The sequence below is a fragment of the Pangasianodon hypophthalmus genome, chromosome 16 (assembly GCF_027358585.1).
Source record: "Pangasianodon hypophthalmus isolate fPanHyp1 chromosome 16, fPanHyp1.pri, whole genome shotgun sequence".
In the NCBI taxonomy this organism is placed as follows: Eukaryota; Metazoa; Chordata; class Actinopteri; order Siluriformes; family Pangasiidae; genus Pangasianodon; species Pangasianodon hypophthalmus.
The window spans coordinates 10530181-10550342 of record NC_069725.1 but is presented as its reverse complement, the minus strand read 5'-3'; the positions used below and the strand labels follow the sequence as shown (position 1 = coordinate 10550342).

The window sequence follows — 20162 nt, the reverse complement described above, 5'->3', positions numbered from 1 at the left end:
CTTGGCCTCGTTTATTCTTGCAGTACAGTGAAGAGAAATGCAGATCAAAGTGGGTGTATAATGACATCTAACATGCCAGAGAATTAAGATGCAATTGTTTTTAGAAATGTCCAAGTCTGTTTGGTCAATATACAACAGCGTTTGGGAAAAGAAGGGTTATAACTTTTGAAAATTTATTTAATGGCTGGATCTGGTTATGTTGGCCAAGTGTGTGCAAATTCAACATGCAACAAATGAGCTACACCTCTTCCTGTTTTAGACTCTACTGAAACCCATTTAAAATTTTAAACAGGAAAAAAGACAAAGGTTAGGGGAAAAACTTTTATCAGTGTACCACGAAAGCAGCACAATGCCACCAAAAAAAAGTAAATGTCTTTAGTAAATCTAAAACTCAGTGATGTCTTTTTCATGTAACATCATGTACATAAAACTCTAATAAATCTGCAGTGGTAATTCTGTCACCTCATTTCTACAAAATGAATCACTATATTTAACTTCCGCATATGTTTACTACTCATCATTTGTTAATGTGCTAGAAAGGCAGTTATTTGGCCAAGGTCTAAATCTGTTGTGTGCTAACAGGAAGCACGAACTTCTTTATGTACAGGATGTGGGTTTCAGACATGTAAGAGGAAGAGAGGAGGTGTAGAGTTGGTAGCGCACACAAAAAATTCTGCTCTCTTACTTTCCCCGAAGAGGTGGGACAGGTGTTTGACAGACCCAGAGGACTGTAGAAATTGCATTTTGATCGTGTTTGGATTTGCTGGAGTGCTAATATCTAAAGATGTTATGAAAGATACAAAGATGGAGCTTGAAGAGACGGAGACCAATTTGTCACCTTCCTGGTAAAACTTCATTATTTTTGGGGTCATTTTTTGTGGGCTTGTTAATATAAATTTTTTTAAAATTCATTTTACTTGAATTTGTTTTTTTTTAATTGGCTGTATACTTCCATTGATTTAACTTATTAGTTTATAGCTTCCTAATTCACGTCTTTGTTTTTAGTGTAACTCCCGGAACTCACGCTTCTCTAATATATAAGCAGTCTTTTGCCATTATGTCAGGTTTTATATTAACATGATTTTGGAAGGACTAACTTGTTTAGCCATGTTGATATCTAATGTTTGGAAGGACTAACTTGTTTAGCCATGTTTATCTCATGTGTAAAAATCCTTTGGCAATATTTTAAGGTCTCCTGTATCAAGAGAAAGACTCCTGACATGTGCCAACCTTTCTGAATTTGCAGGGGTAAGTTGCTTTTCTGCTACACCAACCTTACCGCAAACTATGGAGGTTAGGCCTAACTGTGTGCCTTTGAGGCAAATCAATATGTTGTCTGTTACTTTCTGAGCAGAAAAAAAGGAAACAGGACCCAAGCAGTGATGCTGAATTTTCAGCCCGAGCCTCAGAAGACTATGTGAGTTTTTTTATAGCCTAGAGTTTCAGTATATCTGCTGAAATGAAGAGACATGGTCAGCTTTAACTCCTAACTTGTGAAATACATTGCAAATGTATTGCAGCTTACAGTTTTAAATCTGCATTTTTAGTACATGGGTCTCAATTTCCGCTGAATATTTCTTTTTAGTTCATTTTAATTTCAAATCCTCCTCAGATGAACATAATAGACGCTCTCAGTTTCCGTCAGTTACAAATTCTCTTCATTTTTATCTCTCGTTTTCTGCTTTGCAACGGAAGTTTAGGCCACAGACCTTGCTTCTGAGACCAGGTGACTGTGTGATTCTCAGCACAGTGGTTTTTTTTGCTCCTCCTAATATACTAATTACTCCAACCTCAAATCATCAGATACACGTTAAAACACGAAACGTTTTTGAGAGTAATAGCGGCAATGAATTAAGCTGCTGTCACTCATTTGTCAGTAGGAAAATGTCATTTTACAATTCAGTTTCCTGTATCACACCGGAAAAGAGGCCTCTCCATGTTCACAGCTCAGCTCTCTGCTATGTTTCTCTTATCTCTTGCAGCTTTACATGCTCTCACCATCTCTTCACCACACAAACCCCATCGCACAACCTCATGTTTTCTTCTTTCTTTCCATAATTACCAGAACATCTGCACTGTTCACAGTGAGCAGTGGTGGGTGTTTATTTTAAGTAGATACTGTGTATGTAAAGACGACTACAATCATCTTTGAGAATCATTGTAGAGTGGTAGATTTCACTCTGATCATTCTTAACCTCTTGCGTATTCTCATCTTATGATTTGCCCATTTTGAACCAAATTTTGACTCTTTGATTCTTTCAGGATGAAGATGACTTTCCCACTGATCCCCCACACGACTCCGAGGTACAGTTATGCTATGTAGGGTAGATGATGTGTTAAATATGTATAAGGATTGAACAGAACCTCAACTGTGAAGTACTAATTTTGATCTTGCTTGAATGGTAGGGACCGTGTAACAAGAGGGTCAAACCAGTGGACAGAAGTAGTGGAGTTACAGGCATTATAACGCCAATGAAGACCCCTGCACTGAAACGGTTGGGACAGTCCATCCAGGTGAGCCACAAATGTAATTTTGCTTTATAAGAATACTGTAAATTTTATTGAACTTAATTATAATGTAAAAAAAAGCAAAATATATTTCTATTTTACATTTAATCTTTATAAAAAAAATGGCAGTGTGTTTGGGTAAATTGTGGGTATATCCTGCAGGAATACAAAATCAACAGAAAAATACTTTTAAAAGAAGTTTTGACATGATCAGTCAGTTTTGAAGACGAGAATTTATAATTAAAATAATTATAAAATACAATTGGGAGGGTCCAAAAGTGTGTTCCGAAGAAAAGAGGCAGTTACAAAGACAAATGGTAGGCAACGTATATTATAGAATATTTAGAACACATTCTTTTTTGAATAAATTCTTGTCTGTATGTACCACCAGCGGTCCATCAGCTTCCGTACAGAAGCGCGGCCGATGCCACCGATGCCGATTCGGACTCGTCAGAAGGCTTCTTCTTTCCCACGGCGACGCAGCAGCCAGCTGTGGAGTGACACTGTGGACAGCCTGAGCCAGGATCTTAGTGCCAAAGAGATTAAGAGACAGGAGGTATGGCAGGACAGCTGTCAGGGGATTAGAATATAACCAGGGCCAATATCTGTAGTGTGTTCAGCACTGCACAAATAATCAATGCTTCATACTAGTTAGTGGTATACAGTATACCACTAGTTTGCTTCTAACTATTGGTTTGTTGTAGAGGAAAAGAACTAATAAATAAGGGGTGTTTATTTCCCATCCGGAGGTCAGATAAGTTCCTTTTCCTTTCTGTAAACAAGTACAACTCTTCCTACTCAACACTCAGCACTAGTTTCAACATATTGCCAAATCTCTGAAGGGCTGCTGAACTGCCAGGGCAACATTAAGGCTGTGGCACTGAGGGATGTGTGTTATGAAACAGGAAGTAACTGAGCTGGCTCAGAGGCCTTGTTCTCTTTTTCAGATTTTGTCAGACAGCAGCTCCACCTCTGCGAACACAGCACTTGTCATTGGTTTGTGTGAACAGTCAGACTGTTTAAATGGCCTTTAATGCTGCTGCACAAAACTGTATTATGCAATGATTATGCATTTGGTTGCTTTAAAGAGTTAGGCAACAGTATCAAAGTATTATTGTTATTATTATATAACAGTATTATTACCAATTGTCTAATTTAAAATTATGGTAACAAGGTTTCTTTCTCTAAAACACCTACTAAACCTGAACATGAACTATTGAGTTGAATTTGACGTCCTTGAAAACTGTTCAACTCTCCGGGAACTGATTCTTTGATCAGTGTGGTGGACAGATCGCTAACTCTGTGGTGGACCACACACACGCACACGCACGCACACACACACACACACACACACAATTATCTAATCAGGCAATCATGTGGCAGCACAATGCAAAAAAATGTGCCAATGATGGCCATGTTCTTGGCTGACAGGAATGGAACCTGATGTGGTCTTCTGCTGTTGTAGCCCATCCACCTCAAGGTTTGATGTGTTGTGCATTCTGAGATGCTTTTCTGCTCACCACAGTTGCAAAGAGTGTTATTTGAGTTACTACAAACTTCCTGTCAGCTCAAACCAGTCTGGTCGTTCTCCTCTGATCTCTCACATCAACAAGGTGTTTCAGCCTGCAGATCCTCCACTCACAAAATGTTTTTTGTTTTTTGCACCATTCTGTGTAAACTCTAGAGACTGTTATGTGTGAAATTCCAAGGAGATCAGCAGTTTCAGTTTCAGAAATACTCAAACCAGCCCATCTGGCACCCAAAACCATGTCACAATCAAAGTCACAGAGATCTCACTTTTTCCCCATTCTGAACATTAACTGAAGCTCTTGACCTGTATCTGCATGATTTTATGCATTGTGCTGCTGCTGCCACATGATTGGCTGATTGGATAACTGCATAAATGTGCAGGTGTACAGGTGTTCCTATTAAAGTGGAAGTGTGTGTGTGTGTGTGTGTGTGTATGTATATATATATATATATATATATATATATATATATATATATATGTATGTTTTTTTTTGTTTTTTTTTTGTTTTTTTTTTGTACTTTGCTTGTCCAACAACCAGAGAAGAAAAACTCTACTCCCTGTTGACTTTTGAAAATAAAACTTGCTCTAAAATGTGCTCCAACTGGTTCATATCTTTCACAGTGGCACAAAGCACCTTAATGCTGCATGCACATCACTCTTTTTCTGACTCTCTTTTTCTGCCACCTGCTGCACTACACATGTACACAAATGAACTATTTTTACTAGGCATGTTAAGGTTTAGCTTGGATGCTAGACATTCAGTCCATAATTAGGAATATGAAATGATGATGAGGAAACAGTGACTAAACCCTCTTATTTTACTGTATGTACATAATTAGCTTGTCATTCGTTTTAGTTAAATTACATTACTTGACATTTTTGTGCAAGCACTTTGACTTGTCCCGTGGGCTAGCTAATGACTTGTTTTATTTTGTGTCACACAGGTGATTTATGAAATGACCCAAGGAGAGAAGCAGTTGATAGAAGACCTCAATTTGGTCAAAAAGGTTTGTTAAATACCATAGCCATATGTTGCATATGTTAGTGTCCTGCTTGTGCTCTGTGGTTAATGTTTTGTCCTCCTCTGTGGTTCTAGGTTTACTATGAGCCAATGCTGAAACTGGACATCATGACAGAAAGTGAACTGGGTCAGATATTTGGGACTCTCGACTCTCTGATTCCTCTCCATGAAGGTGTGTTGGTACACGGGTGTTACGGATGATGGCAAAAAATTTGCAGCCCCCATAGGTTTTGAATGGAAAAAAGTGAAATGCACCTTTATTTTGCAAATTATCTACAACAAGCAAAATCAACACAAAAGTTCTCGGTCTACAGGCTTGATTTGAAGAAGGCAGTGTGTAATATCTGGAAAAGTTATAATAGCTATTGTCAATGAAACATTTTATCAATCTGATAAAGTTACAGAGCTGTCGAGAGTAATGTCCAGGGGAGTGGACCTTATTCTTGACATATGAGTACTGTCTAGCGGATACGGAAGTGACTGGTGGCAGTTATAAAGGCAATGGATTGGCATACAAAGCATTAGTTGTACTTTAATAATTTTATATCAAGCATCTGTTGAATGCTTAATTCTGATTGGTCAGAAGGTGTTTGATTACTTTTTAAAAATAGTAACGCACTTGTTCTAATAGTACCAACTTACATATGGACTTGTATAGCTGATGCTCAACATAAAATGGATTAAAAAACATGTAACTGCTCATTTATATGGTGAAGTTTTCTGTGATGTGAAGTTTATTTAGCATTTATCTCTGCTGTTCTTCCTGTGACCTTTATGGTTTCTCAATAACATGACAAGCTTTTTTGCCTTATTAATTTGCTAACTTTAAACAAATAAAAATGATAACTTTTTTTTCCATTAAGAAAAAGTTGCAGTTGTTGGCAGATTGCTGTGGTATGAGAGGAATAAAACATGACAGGGCTTGCTGTTTTTGGAAAATAATTGACTTCAGGGTGGCATCACCCCACACTGATGATTTTCCTATAAGAGCACACCCCATCATGTTTTATTCCTTACATATCTCATTAATAAAGAGAAACCCAACTCTTTCATTTTATAGAATGTAATTTTTTTTCCCACTATTAATATTTGAATATTCACCTGATTGACTACTTTTCGGTACTGATGATGAAGGAATATCTGTGAAATCTAACAACTATGTCTTATAGTTATAAATTGTATTTCTTGGTGTTTTTTATTTTGTCATAGTTTATTGATGTTTTTGTTCATGCAGATTTTTTGGCTCGTCTGGAAGGGCTGCGAGGGTCGGAGAAGACAGTGGGGGAGGTTGGGCCGACACTGCTGGACTGGGTAAGTGTTATCAAGGAAATGGAAAGTCATACTTTTATGAAGGAACAGACCTTGCAAAGGAAGGTGATGTATACTTTTACAGATTGCTAGGACATTTTTGTGGATGTTTGCAGACAGCTCTGACTACAATATTCCTCTCTTTTTAGTTCCCTTGCCTGGATGCCTATATCACATACTGCTGTAACCAAGTGGGTGCCAAAGCCCTGCTAGACCAGAAAAAGCAGGTACGGCGTGTTGAGGAGTTCCTCCGCTTGTGCCAAGAGTCATCCTTCAGCAGGAAACTGGACTTGTGGAACTTCCTGGATCTGCCACGCAGTCGTCTGGTGAAGTACCCACTACTTCTGAAGGAGATCCAGAAGAGTACGCCGCATGATCACCCTGATGAGGACACACTGCCTCAGGCCGTGAGTTCCTCATAAACCAAACCTACTGTGACTACTAGGGAATACAAATAAATGATTCGGAATTAATAGATAATGTGTTGCAAAGAGGGTTAAAGAGGAACAAATGCAGATACAAATAGGAGAAGCACTACGGGATGCAGCAAAATGGGTTTTAACTTTCGAGCGGTCAGATATGAAGCTCGCAGGACACATTCATTTACAGCATTCATTCATTCAGCCTTAGTATCTGCCTGGTCTGAGTTGTGGTGGTTTGAATTTGGCTACTAGTTTGTTTATATTAATGGGAACCAACTAAATTCATTTGAAAATATTGTGAGTAGACATGAAACAAAAATGGGTGAGAGAGGGATGAAAAAACATCTGTAGTTGAAACCAATTATGAACTCGAGTGATGTAGCTGAGGTTGAGGACCTGTCAGAGCCAGAAATACCTCCTTTCTAGGGCATAATCATATGGTTCATATTTAATCTAAATGTATTTAAATGTATTTATTTTAAAAAATGGGCATGCTTTAGGCCATGCTCATATTGGTTTTAAATATGAATAGAGATGCAGGAAATTTGGAGCATGAAATAAATATAAATACAGATAGTGACATTATATTACACCCCTAATGAATACACAGTGATATGGCTCTTGTTTTATATTTAGGGTGTCACTGAAGTCTCTTAATGCCCAGATTAGCTCCGTTTCTGCACACAAAATGTAAACGTCCTCTATTTGTCTATGTGTATAGATGGAGCTAATCCAGAGCATCATTACTGAGGTGAACCGTAAGACAGGCGAGGCTGAGTGTCAGTTTTACAAACGAGGTCTGTGCTACCCAGAGGAGGGGCAAAGAGTTCCAGAGATTCATGCCTCACGCTTTCTCTACTGTCATGGTGAACTCAAGAGCACCAAAGGACAGGTGAATACAGTCTTCTCATACTTTCTATTCACCACTTCAATTCATTCAGTCATTCCTTTTATCGTACGGTATTCCTGCTATGAATACTAATATTGGTTTTCTTGTTTTTTTTGTTTTTTGTTTTATTTTTTTTACCTTGTATCATCACCATCTCTACTTTCTATCATCACCATCCTCTGCAGAAGCTGCATGTGTTCTTGTTCGAGCTGGTGCTGGTTTTGACTCGCCCAGTCGTGCAGGACAAGGACGGCATGGTGCAGTTCCAGGTTTACCGTCAACCCTTACCTGCTGCCCAAATCCTGCTGGAGGACCTGCCTGATGGAGAGGCCAGCAGTTCTGGATCCTTCCGTGGTGCCTTCACTGGCAATGACAAAGGTAAGATGTAAATTTCTTCACATAATGCAAGAATCTCAGAAAGCAGCTGTGCAAATAGTTGGAGTGGGACTCTCCAGGACAGTAATGATGCCGAAATGGTGTGTAAGTGACACAGTGTGACGTCCGCTTTTACTGGTGAAGGATCTTATATTTAGCTTTCACATGCAGAGGTTCTAAACATATAACGATATTTACACAGTTTCTTTTTGAGAAGGTGGTGGACATCATGATATATTAACTTTTATACCTCAGCACTGTTGAATTTTTAAATCTAATTATTCAGAGAGTATTAATTAATTTCTATAACAGCATGCCTCGTATAGAAGTGCTGACTGCAAGGCAAATCACATAATGTGCTCGTTCTAGTACGTTATCGTTACATGGGACTTGTGTTTGGTGGACGTGGCACACAAGCAGATTTGAAAAAATGTGTGCCATTGTTTATATTGTGAAGTTTTTTTGTGAGGAGATGTTTATTACACATTTTATTTATGAAAGACTCACCGGTGTCAGTGCTTTGTAACAGTCAGAAGTTTTCCGCCTTCACTAGTGGGGGTTTTGTGGTTTCTCAGTGACACGACAGACTGCACTTTCTTGTCATTAACTTCAAGAGAAAAAAGAGGCTGGTGTGGGAATGACTGCTTAGAGCTGCTATGACGAAAGTGATAACAGAAAGTCACATGGTTAAACGTGACTATAAAGGGCTAAAAAGTATGATGGGTCGTTTTTAATAAATATAAAAAACTGTTAGTCTTGCCAGATTGCTGTGATATGAAGTAAAATGAATAAAAATATCATATTTTGTGCTGTTATTGGAAAAAAAAAAAATCAACTTTGATAAAGGGTAGTAACCGCATTATGTTGATTATTGTGTTTTATTCCTTACATGGTTAAATATACTTCATATCCACTGTTATTGTAAATAACATATTTATATAAAGTTGAACTTTGTGTGTGACTGGTATATAACTTGTATTTGCATATCAGTGTAGGACATAAACAGCTATTGTTAACTATGCATCATCAGTTTAATGGACTTGTTCAGCTGCTACTCTTCCTCACTAATAATATCTTTCTCTCTCACCGTCACCCGCAGTGAAGAACTGCTTCCGTGTGAGCAGCAGGGGGCGCACGAAGGCTCAGTCGCACAGCCTGCAGGCCAACGACTCCTTCAACAAGCAGCAGTGGATTTCCTGCTTGCGCCAAGCCATCATCCAGTCACGAGACAGAAATGCTCAGGCTAGCCAATCCAAGGCCCACCTAAGCCCTGAGCCCCCGCTCGACCACATCGCTGAACTGAGCCTCAATTCTGATGTGGAGATGATGGACACATAGGTCAGAGGTGACATCACGTTACAAGGACAAAGTTAATGTTCCCGGTTCATACCGTCACACCTTCTATGCAAGGAACTGATAAAGTTTACAAACTTTCTTATTATCAGAGTGAAAGGTATTTATATGAATGGCTGCCATGTTTAAGGCACAAAGCTGTGTATTACGGTTCCTCTGAGCCTAACCCTGTATGGTTAGACAGACTGAAGAATGTGTAAAGTGGTCCACTCACATCTGCTTTCTGATTGAGCAAGTAATTTTCTATTAGGCAATGAGTCCATGAGATCATTCCTGTTTCCTATGTAGCTTGTAGATTTATAATTAAGGCTCACAAACAGTAATTTGAATAGTATGATAATGATATACAGTGCATTATGCATTTAGTTACTGCTTGTCAGCAATGTGATAGTGTCTGATGTTGAATGTGAATGCCATTGCAGAAATGTTTAAAAAAGACATTTTTATTACAAACTTTTTTCCTCTGTTAAACTGACAGTGTTCATGTGAAGTTGATTATCAAGTATGACAGGGTTTGACTATGACAGGGTGGCAGAGATGGAGCTATTCACTTATGAATTTTGGATTTCTGTGCCATAAATAAATGTTATTCGATTGTCTATGGACATGTATTAGCTTGAAGTGCAATAACAAGCTCATACACCCTGATACATTTTGCATTTACCTTTTTTTTTTTTTTTTTTAAACTTTTGTTGATTGTAAATTTCATTGTAATTTAGATACTGTTAGTATACTATTAAGACAAAAGGAAGAAGACAAAGAAATGTAATTTATAGCAGCAAAGCATTTAGTGTGTTAGGTTCCAAAAATGTTCATTTATAACTGCAAATAACAAAAATGGCCAAAGAGTGTATGGTAAAGTATTAGTAATGAAGAAGGTTATGTTTCCGATGTGTATGCCCAAACCGTACCTTCATAACTGCCTCTTTCCACGTTTGTATTTTTGAAATCTGTATCATATCAGTATCATATCCTCTGATTTGTTTGGTTGTTACTCTTCTTGTTCTGACTCAGATGATCTACACTTCTTCACATCAGATTTGGAGATAAGATGGTCATGGTGGAAATTTTCAGCCACATTTTCTATGTGTAAATTGTAAAACCAGAAATCACGGGTGATGCAAACTTTTGCACTTAGTTGTTAGCACAGACCTGTGTCGACTGTGGGTTTAAAGTGTCCCAGCTCCTAAAAGGAGATTGGCTAAATATAGACGCTTCTACAAAGAGACATGGAAGATTAGCGGTGATTAAAGGTTCACTGGTCTGAATGGTGGCTGGTGATCAGCAGCTATAGTGAGAGTGGAACATAGCTGATAGACTTAACAAACCCAGGTAAAGACAACCACCATGTAGTTGGAATACATTTGAAAAGTTTTATTCCATCCAGGACTGGAGAACATCCGTTAGAAGTATTATCTGTGTAAGTATATGTTCTGTACCCTTAAAACAGTTGACCAGTTAAAGTATCTTAGAATGTAAGCAGTTAATTTGAGTTCATATAATGAAATTTTCCATAAACTAGGAAGAACTAAATAGTAGTCTAGACTAATTGGCGTGTGATGTATTAAAAAAAAAAATCACATGCACCCCTTGATGTCGCAATGCAGTTTGTTCCTGTCAAATTACTTCATTTTATTTATCACTGGTGTCTTTATGCAATGTGTTTTTTTAAATTTTTTTTTTTTTTTAATTGATACCAGCTATTGCTCCACTGCTGATCACATTCTCAAATTTGTCTTTTGCACATTGCATGGTGTAAGTGTAGACTGTAACGGCTCAATGCTTAGAACTCGGATGGACACCTCATGCCAGGCCCTGTGTCGCTCACTGGTGAGCCAAAATGAAAATCTAGACATCTCACAGTCGGTGCTCTACACCTCCCTCATGGGCTTGTTGCTGGTGGCTGACAAAGAGGTGAGATGTTTAGTGTTTTAAAGGGAATAGTCTGTTCTGGACTTATACAGGGCCGTAATTTAGTGATTTCCCTACTGTAACACACCTTATAACACAGTGCTATAAGGTGGTATAAGGTGTGTTAAATGTGATTGGTCAGAGACTTTTCTGTAACAGCAGCTCGAACAGTGATTGTAATTCAAGTAGGCTGTAACTCAAATCACAAGTTCATGTTAATGCGTCTGTTTTAGTGTGTTTAGTAGTTTTTCATGTAATCATTCAGAAGATCATTCACATAATAAAGGCCTAATACTAAACAGATTTAAAAAATGTGTTGTTATTTAAGAAAGAAAATTATATAATCGTTGCTATGGTGACACTTAACATTTATGGAAGAAGGCTTTGTAACTGTCAGGAGGTTTTACACCAGAGTCTTCAGGACAGGATTTTGTGCTTTCTGGATTCTCACTAATATAACAAACTGCCCCTTTTTCATCTTATTAACTTCAAGAGAGAGAAAAATGACGCTGGTGAGGAAATGCCTGAGTGTAGCTGCTATAAACTACAGTGGGGTCCAAAAGTGTGAGACCACTAGTGAAAGTGCTTCTTTTTGGCATTCTTTTTCAATTTAACACACAGCTTTTCATTACAAATGATATCAGCAACAAAAGTAGCACCTTAAAAGTAGAACCTTAAGAATATTTGCATGAAATTGTCTTAGTATTAGGTACATCCTCTTTTTGCTTTAATGACAGCGTGCACTCGAGCTGAAAGACTCCACAAGTTTGTGTAAAACCTGATGATCCATGTTCCATCAAATCCCTCGGCATGTCTTCTGAACACCTGCTTCAACAGAAGGGACTCATGACTCATTTCCTTTTTTTGTTTTAGAATGTTCAAAATTCTAAAACTTTGTTTATTTTTAGTTTTAAATAAAAAAAAATCCCAGATTTTCAATGTGGTCTCAGACTTTTGGACCCCACTGTAAGTGATAACAGTGGTTGTTCCGCAATATTATATGTAATTATAAACAGTTAAAAGTATGATGTCATTCATTAATAAATTAAAAATTGTAATCTTCAGCAAATTATTATTATTTTTTTTAGTTAAACATTTCAGGACATCCTGTTATTGGAAAATAATCAACTTCTGGGGAGTAACAGAATACCTGGTCATGTTTTATTCCTTACTTATTTATTTATTCCTTACTTATTTATTATTTAACTCGCAGGTTTAGTTGGTGTGTTAAAATTTTCTGGACTCTCCAGGACCTGAGTGTATCCCTGGTCCATAGTGTAGGTCTAATTGGAGCATTTAAGCTGCAAATGTCTCAGCTTGTCATTGCTGCATGTTCAGATTAAACTCATTATTATTGTGTTATGACAAAAAAAGCCACGTGCACATGTATATAGACACACAGAGGTGCTGCATACTCCTAACTGCCTCAACTAGATAGATGCCTTTGTAGTAAGCCTCTGTAACCTCCATGAGTGTGTACTCCCTGTACGTGATAATAGGATTAGAGATGTAGAAATGGAAACAGTACACTCTCTGGAGAGGTTTAGCCTGGCAGGATATTTTGAGAGGGTTTATAATGAGGTAGAATGAAATTACTTATGTACCATTTTGATTTGTTAGTCTATACCTACACGAAGGATAATTTGAGATGTTTTAATTTGCAATTTTCCTCCTACAGAGAGAGCTAACGCTGGGCAGTGGACGAGTTGGACTGCATAATGCTGGGAACACAGTATGTTATAGTACACAAAATGTTTCTTAGTGCTTTCATAATGTAGTATTTTTCCTCATTATGGTACTGAAGTTTCATTCCTGCTCTCTTTCTCTCACAGTGTTTCCTGAATGCCATTGTACAGTGTCTCTCCCACACCCAGGGTCTTAGAGACTACTGTCTGACTAAAACCTACCTCCAGGACATGTGCTCCAGTCAAGAGCCAGAGCTGATGAATGGTGGGAGCATTGTTCCCTATGCTAATTCACTGTTTAAATTTGATCAAATTTAAGTACTTCACACACTAGTATGTGACAGTTTGACAAAAATGTGACAAAAATTCATACATTGCAAAAGTAGTACAAGTATTAAATTGCTTGTTTTGTTAGGAAAATTACCAGTAGTCTTCAGTAAAATGTTTTGCAATATTTTAAGAGGTGGTGGGCATGGTGGCTTAGCGATTAGCATGTTTGCCTCACACCTCCAGGGTTGGAGGTTCAAATCCCACCTCTGCTCTGTGTATGCAGAGTTTGCATGATGTCAGCGTGCTTTAGGGATTTCCTCCAGATACTCCGGTTTCCTCCTCCAGTCCAAAGACATGCGTTGACATTTCCAAACTGTCCCTAGTGTGTGTGTGTGTGTGTGATTGTGCGCTGCGATGGGTTGACACCCTGTCCAGGGTGTCCCCCGCCTTGTGCCCTGCGTTCCCTGGGATAGGCTCCAGGCTCCCTGTAACCCTGTGTAGGATAAGCAGTATGGAAAATGGATGGATATTTCAAGAGGTATGCTCCCAGGTAACTTTATTTCCAGGAGCATACCTGTTGAAATATTGCAAGACATTATTAAAGGTGAAATACTATATAGTAGTGTAATGTTAAAGTTAAAGTATTTCAGTTTTCTGAAATCCCACTGCATACGTAATGAAGTTCCATCACGCATGCTGTGTCTGGTATAAAGCTGTCTCATCTCTTCTTCATGTAATGGCCATTTGCATTATATTTCTATCCATCAATTCTTTTCCAGAATTCACCAAAGTTTTGGAAGGACTGTGGTGCACAGATGAAGGGAAAAGGCCAGTAAATCCTGAGCGGTTCTACTGTGTTTTTAAAGAGGCTATGCCTTACTTCACTGGATACAGGTTGGCACAACAGTAATTTATTGCAGTACTTGGTGTTTTCAAATGGTTGCATTCACAGTATTGATTACGAATGTTGCAGTAGCATTACTACAATATCTATAATGTGGTAGTAAGTAAGGAATAAAGCCTGGCACTTTTTATATACTTTTTATCCGTTTATAACAATGTTTGAATGTTGGAACGATCACAAAGCAAGTTACTTCCTGTTTTACATTAGAAGAGCAATAAATAGTCATTCCTTCACCAGCCTCTCTTTTCTCACTCTCTTGAAGTTACAGCTTTCATGTTACTGAGAAACCGCAAAACTCTCCGTCCTGAAGACTTTCTCACGTCAGAAAACTTCCAGCTTTACTTCCAACCATTACAAAGCACTAACACTGGAGAGGCATTCCAACAATGCTACATAAATGTCTCCTCACAAAAAAAAAAAACTTCACCATATCAACAGCTACACATTTTAAACCCATTCATGTGGAGCGTCCACCATACAAGTCCCTGTGTAAATTGTTACTATAGACATGATAACCTATCATGAGCTTTAGTGGTTACACATTTGCACCTTTTGACCATATAAACACAGTTTAGAAGGGAGTTATTTATAATCGTACTATCTGGTGTCACCCAGATGAGGATGGGTTCCCTTTTGAGTCTGGTTCCTCTCAAGATTTCTTCCTCATATCATCTCAGGGAGTTTTTTCTTGCCACCGTCACCTCTAGCTTGCTCATTAGGGATAAATTCATAAATGTAAAATTTGTATCCTGAATTTAGATGTTTCTGTAAAGCTGCTTTGAGCCAATATCCATTGTTAAAAGCACTATACAAAGAAAGTTGAATTGAATTAGAATGAGTGCATTAAAAAAAACCCTTGCAGCTAGGACTACTGTCCAAGCCATGCTGTTATGGAAAATTAATCAACACCTTCTGACCTATCAGAATCAAGCATTCTGTAGTGCTGCGGTATAAAGTCAAATAGATGGTACTGTATTTTATATAGTACAGTTATACGTTTTGCAGGATGTAGATCATGAAAATGCCTCCTCACGTTCTCACTCTGACAGTCAGCAGGATGCTCAGGAGTTCTTGCGATTCCTTTTGGACCGGTTACATACAGAAATCAACCGCCGATCCTCACATCACGCTGCCACCTCTACCAGTCCTGAGCCCAGCTACACCCGATTCAGGTACACAAACAAGAGGTCTGAGCTAAAAGAAGCAGCAGCTATTCAGCCTTATAGACATTCAATTCCTACACTAACTATTCAAACTAGGATTTCAGAAGAAGCAGCTGCTATGTGGAAGAGACATGTGGACAAGGATGACAGTATAATTGTAGGTAAGCGTGACTGGCAGGATAACGCATTTTCCTTTTTTTATTTAAAGGTGCATTTTGCAATGTGTGAAAGTATTTCTAGACCTGTAATAATCATATAACATTAAAGATACCTTAGAAGAACTGTGATTTGCAATTAGTTTCTTGCTTCCAGGCTTCTGTTTATATGTTCCTAGCCCTGAAATGAGCTCTGCCCCACAGAGAAGGTGGGGTCGGCAATATCAGTACACTCTGTTTGTGTAACAATGCATGTTTTCTTAGGAGAGGAATCAAGTTATTCAGGTACCAGATTTCAAATGAATGTTCGTTCACAGTTATCCCAAAAACACCTGGTATCAGCAGAATTAGACTTAAAGCCGTTTGCTATATTGAGGCAGTGCTTCTCTTCTGCTGATAGGGACTTGGAACCATTCAAACTATGTGACTGTGTTTGAAGGGCCTAACAAAAAGCTTTTGTATAAAGCACATCAATGCGAATTAAGATTTCTGAACTTAATTAAAAATGTTTTCATGGAATACAGTAACTTTATATGAACAATTTGGAATTTTTAGATACTTCTGCTAAAATATTAAAAAGTAGAAATAGTGGCTTTTAAGGAAAGTGCGTGAGCTCTCTTTGAGCTGTATTTTAAGGGCTGGAAAAACAGAACCGAAGCATAAAATGAAGAAAATAGCAAGATCAGCTACATGGCAATTCTGCAACAAATCACATTTTTTCTAAAGTATTTTCAAAAAGATATGATTATTGTCAGTCTAGAAACACTTTTCAAAATTACAGCTCGCACCTTTATTTATACTGATCATGAGTCTTGTACTGTTTCGTCTCTGTTTTCTCACTTGTCACAGATTTGTTCTCAGGACAGCTGCGCAGCTCGCTGCACTGCTCTGTCTGCTCACACTACTCCAACACCTTCGATGTGTTCTGTGATTTGTCGCTGCCTATCCCAAAGGTAACTCACACGCCCTCTTTTAGGCCTTGTCTGGGACATGTGTAGACCTGATTTTCACCTTTCTTTCCACCCTGTGCTGTTTTAGACATGTGACTCCAGAGCAGGTGTGACCCTTCGGGAATGTTTGGATCTGTTCTCACATGAGGAAAAACTCAGCAAAGAAAATTCACCTGTACGTACAAAGCATGAGCTTCAAGTGTGTCTGCATGGATAACACTCCATGTGTGCTTACTTACTTTAATTTGTTTTGTGTGCTTTAGATGTGTGAGAAGTGTAATCGTCACACAGAGACCACAAAAACTCTAACCATCCAGAGATTCCCTAAAATCCTGGTGATACGTATCCTTTTCACTTTATTTCCTGGATATAATAATGGCATTAATGATAGCGATGAATATAGCAAGGCTAAAGGTTCTCCATAGAATTTCACTTAACTGCCTGCCTTAGACTTAAAGCGCTTTACAGCAACAAGGTATTCAACCCGGAAAAACACAGTACCAGTGTCGTTCCCTCTTACTGATCTTGACTTGGGACCATATGGAGCGAGTGACTGTGGTGAGAATGCATGTAGAGGAGCAACATTAAATCTATTAATTCATCATTAATCATTTATAGGAACCAAAAGCTGTTCAGAGGACACAAAACAGGTGTGAGGCAAAGCATGGGCATATCAGTTATTAGAGAACATTTCTGTCATATTAAGAAAGGGAGTTGCAAAAGTCTGTGCTGATGTTTTAGATTTTCACTGTCTTAACATGCATGCACCCTTTGACCTTTTCTGTTACATGCACTAACAGTCTTACTGTTATAAATTAAAATTCTCCCTAAGGGGATGCAAATTTTGCACTCATCTATACATACAGTCACTGGTCACTTTTTTTTTTTTTTTTTTGGGGAACACCATACTACATACTAATATTTTATAGATCCAACCTCCCACCCCAAAATCAATTTTATTAGAAACATTCATTTGAGATTCTCTTCACGTTTGCATCGCAAAACTGCAGTGGATTTGTCAGCTGGATGCTCATGCCGCAAATCTACCACATTCAGATCTGGTGACGCCACTGAAGTACACTGAACTCATTGTCATGTTCATGAAACCAGTTTGAGATGATGTAATGCACCACGCACTTTGTGACATGGTGCATTATCATACTAGAAAGAGTCATTATAAGATGGGTAAATTGTGGCTATAAAGGAATGCACATGGTCAACAACAGTACTCTGAGAAGCTGTGGTATTCAAATGGTGCTTGATTGGTATTAAGGGGCCTAATGTGCCAAGGAAACATTCCCCACACCGTTACACCACCACCAGTAGCCTGAATTGTTGATGCCAAATTCTGACCCTACCACCTGCATGTTGCGGCAGAAATCAAGATTCGCCAGACTAGGTGACATGACCTCTGCCCTCAGATTCCTGTTCTTGGTTGACTGGAGTGGAAACCAACCTGGTCTTCTGCTGTTGGACCCCATTTACCTCAGGGTTTGACATTTTGTGTGTCCTGAAATGCTTTTTTGCTCTTCATGGTTGTAAATTGTGGTTATTTCAGTTACCTACAGCCATGCCCTAGTCAAGCTCACTGAGATCACATTTTTCCCCATTCTGATGGTCGAAGTGCACAGAAACTCCACAGAGACAGTAACCTGAGCTCAGGCCCCCGTGCCTGATTACTGAACAAGAGACATTACTATATAATTGTTTTTGACTGGCCAGATTTACTCAAATAAACATAACTTTAAATAATTAGTTTTCAGAAACACACAACACAGTAGGCTTTACTCAGCTATTTACCATAATTACATTTATGTTTTGTTGAATGGCAGTGTAACAGATTCATGTTCATGTGAATTCAGGCCCAGTGCTGTATGACCTATATGCTCTATGCAACCACACTGGCACTGTGAACATGGGTCACTACACAGCTGTCTGCCAGGAAGGAGGAGGCTGGTGCTGCTATAATGACTCGTGGTGAGAACACTTTTTCCACAACACTCAGTCAGACTAATAATGTCATTTCATTGCGCAACATTTTTCGTGGTGATATTGCATCTCACATAGGAAACATTTGATCCGTGATATTACGTGTGTCTGATCAACAATGCTGATATCAGGTAATTAATTCATATCTAAAAACGTAATATCAGGTAATTAATTCATATCTAAAAAAACTGATTAGCCAGCTGTTTGGTGCAACCATATAGCAATAAAGAGAAACAAATATACTGTATACAGTATTTACACTTCTGGAGTTATAGGTGACTAACTTCAGCATTGTGTAGATTTTGCTCTGGTTTTATGATAACACTGTGCATCCCAAAATGTTTTTTTCCTCAAGATTAGCCAAAATTACAATGTTTAATTTATCAGCGAATGACATGTCATAATTTTAACCATTTACAGTTACATTTAATGTTGTAGAACACCTGTGAAACAAGTTAGTTCACTTACGATACAGCAGCTATAAACAGTGGTTCTTTCACGGCCTCTCCCTTTTCTCTCTCTTAAAGTTAATAAGACAAAAAACCTGCAGCATATCATGTTACCAAGAAACCAGAAAGTACAATGTAGTACTATGTCCTGAAAACTCTTCCATAAATGTTAAATAAATGTCTCCTTATAAAAAAAAAAATCATCATATCAACATCATCATATCAACAATTAGACATTTTAACACTTTCATTTGTTTTTTTCTTAAGCTTAGTTTATTGTGAAACAATCACCATACAGTTCGCTGTGAATTAATTGTTACTGTAGAAATTATAACATGTTAGAAAGATCATATTAATATAAATCTGTGACTTTGGACTCTTGTCTTAAGTCTTGTTAATCTATTTTATGCTGTCTATTTTCACAGTGTTACCCAAATATCTGAGGACCAGCTTCAATCCTGCCAGGCGTATCTTCTCTTCTACAAACTTAAAAACAGCACGGCCTCCAGGAAATGAATCTCTTTTACCGGACATTAGTAGGCAATTCCACTCCCAAGGGAAAGAAGTTTATGTGGCAGTGTTCACAGACCATTCAGGAGAAACATGTTAGAGGAAACGTGGATTCAGTGAAGCCTGCTCATTGCTCTCTCATTGAACTGCCAGCAAAACTCTTTGTTATATTCAAAGTACTTGGATTATTTTTTGGTGATTTAAACAGGTTTGTTTAAACATTTTCTGCTAGGCCACAGGCATTGTTGTTTTTTTTAAATTAAAAACATTTGCTGCAACACAGAAAATGTGCACAGACAATGAATCCGTAAAACTGTATACCTCTATTTTGTTAAAGTAATAGATATATATATAACTTTTTTAAAATCAGTGTTACCTTTATCTGCACCACATACACTTCTGTGTCACTAATATGTCCATGTCTAATACACCAATAATAATAATATAGGTTATAGGGTATAGGTTATGATAATATGATAATATAGTTTGTCCTATGTTGGTCCTTTTGAACAGTTTGAACAGTTTAGAGTTGCTGACAATGGAACAATGAGACCTAATAAACTAGCAACTGTCTGTATGATGCCCATAATGGACACAAGGTGTGAATGGATAAAACTAGTGATGTTATTCTGGGTACCTGATCGAGTGTTAGAAGGTAGGGTACTTTCAAGTGAGTATCAATGCCTGTGCTGTTGTCATTGACGGGGACTTGAATCCTCTTTTATGGATTACTTCAAGAATTTAATGAAATACTGTCACTCTGCAGGTG

General features: G+C 38.1%; 2 protein-coding genes across 7 annotated transcripts; both read left to right on the top strand.

Annotated features, from left to right (window-relative positions):
- Nucleotides 1-131: 131 nt before the first annotated feature.
- On the top strand, nt 132-10012 carry arhgef3l (Rho guanine nucleotide exchange factor (GEF) 3, like). Its single transcript, XM_026920976.3, has 13 exons — nt 132-845; nt 1191-1248; nt 1355-1417; nt 2263-2304; nt 2407-2514; nt 2900-3064; nt 4984-5046; nt 5136-5232; nt 6295-6371; nt 6518-6775; nt 7512-7682; nt 7865-8057; nt 9154-10012. The coding sequence occupies exons 1-13, from the start codon at nt 790-792 to the stop codon at nt 9390-9392; spliced, it is 1590 nt and encodes a 529-aa protein (XP_026776777.2). The 5' UTR covers nt 132-789; the 3' UTR covers nt 9393-10012.
- Nucleotides 10013-10164: 152 nt separating this feature from the next.
- On the top strand, nt 10165-19685 carry usp21 (ubiquitin specific peptidase 21). 6 transcript variants are annotated; one of them, XM_026920979.3, is made up of 12 exons: nt 10165-10827; nt 11173-11321; nt 12997-13050; nt 13151-13268; nt 14053-14167; nt 15227-15501; nt 16345-16448; nt 16534-16620; nt 16709-16787; nt 16896-17003; nt 18308-18422; nt 19309-19685. In XM_026920979.3, the coding sequence occupies exons 2-12, from the start codon at nt 11187-11189 to the stop codon at nt 19397-19399; spliced, it is 1281 nt and encodes a 426-aa protein (XP_026776780.3). In that variant the 5' UTR covers nt 10165-10827; nt 11173-11186; the 3' UTR covers nt 19400-19685. The 6 variants fall into 6 exon arrangements, 5 of the variants coding, with proteins under 5 accessions (XP_026776780.3, XP_053096671.1, XP_026776779.3 ...); XM_053240696.1 differs by having other exon boundaries at nt 10165-11321; nt 15227-15349; nt 15437-15501; nt 16357-16448; XM_026920978.3 differs by having other exon boundaries at nt 10165-11321; nt 15227-15349; nt 15437-15501.
- Nucleotides 19686-20162: the final 477 nt, after the last annotated feature.

Bases quoted from the DNA above. Each gene is read 5' to 3' on its own strand.
- usp21 (XM_026920977.3), top strand. From the start codon at position 10,989: ATGCACCCCTTGATGTCGCAATGCAGTTTGTTCCTGTCAAATTACTTC. The intron at 14,168-15,226 runs GTTGGCACAACA...TCACTCTGACAG, and splicing joins CCTTACTTCACTGGATACAG to TCAGCAGGATGCTCAGGAGT. The intron at 17,004-18,307 runs GTGAGAATGCAT...ATGTGAATTCAG, and splicing joins ATATGGAGCGAGTGACTGTG to GCCCAGTGCTGTATGACCTA.
- arhgef3l (XM_026920976.3), top strand. From the start codon at position 790: ATGAAAGATACAAAGATGGAGCTTGAAGAGACGGAGACCAATTTGTCA. The intron at 1,249-1,354 runs GTAAGTTGCTTT...CTTTCTGAGCAG, and splicing joins ACCTTTCTGAATTTGCAGGG to AAAAAAAGGAAACAGGACCC. The intron at 5,233-6,294 runs GTGTGTTGGTAC...TTGTTCATGCAG, and splicing joins TCTGATTCCTCTCCATGAAG to ATTTTTTGGCTCGTCTGGAA.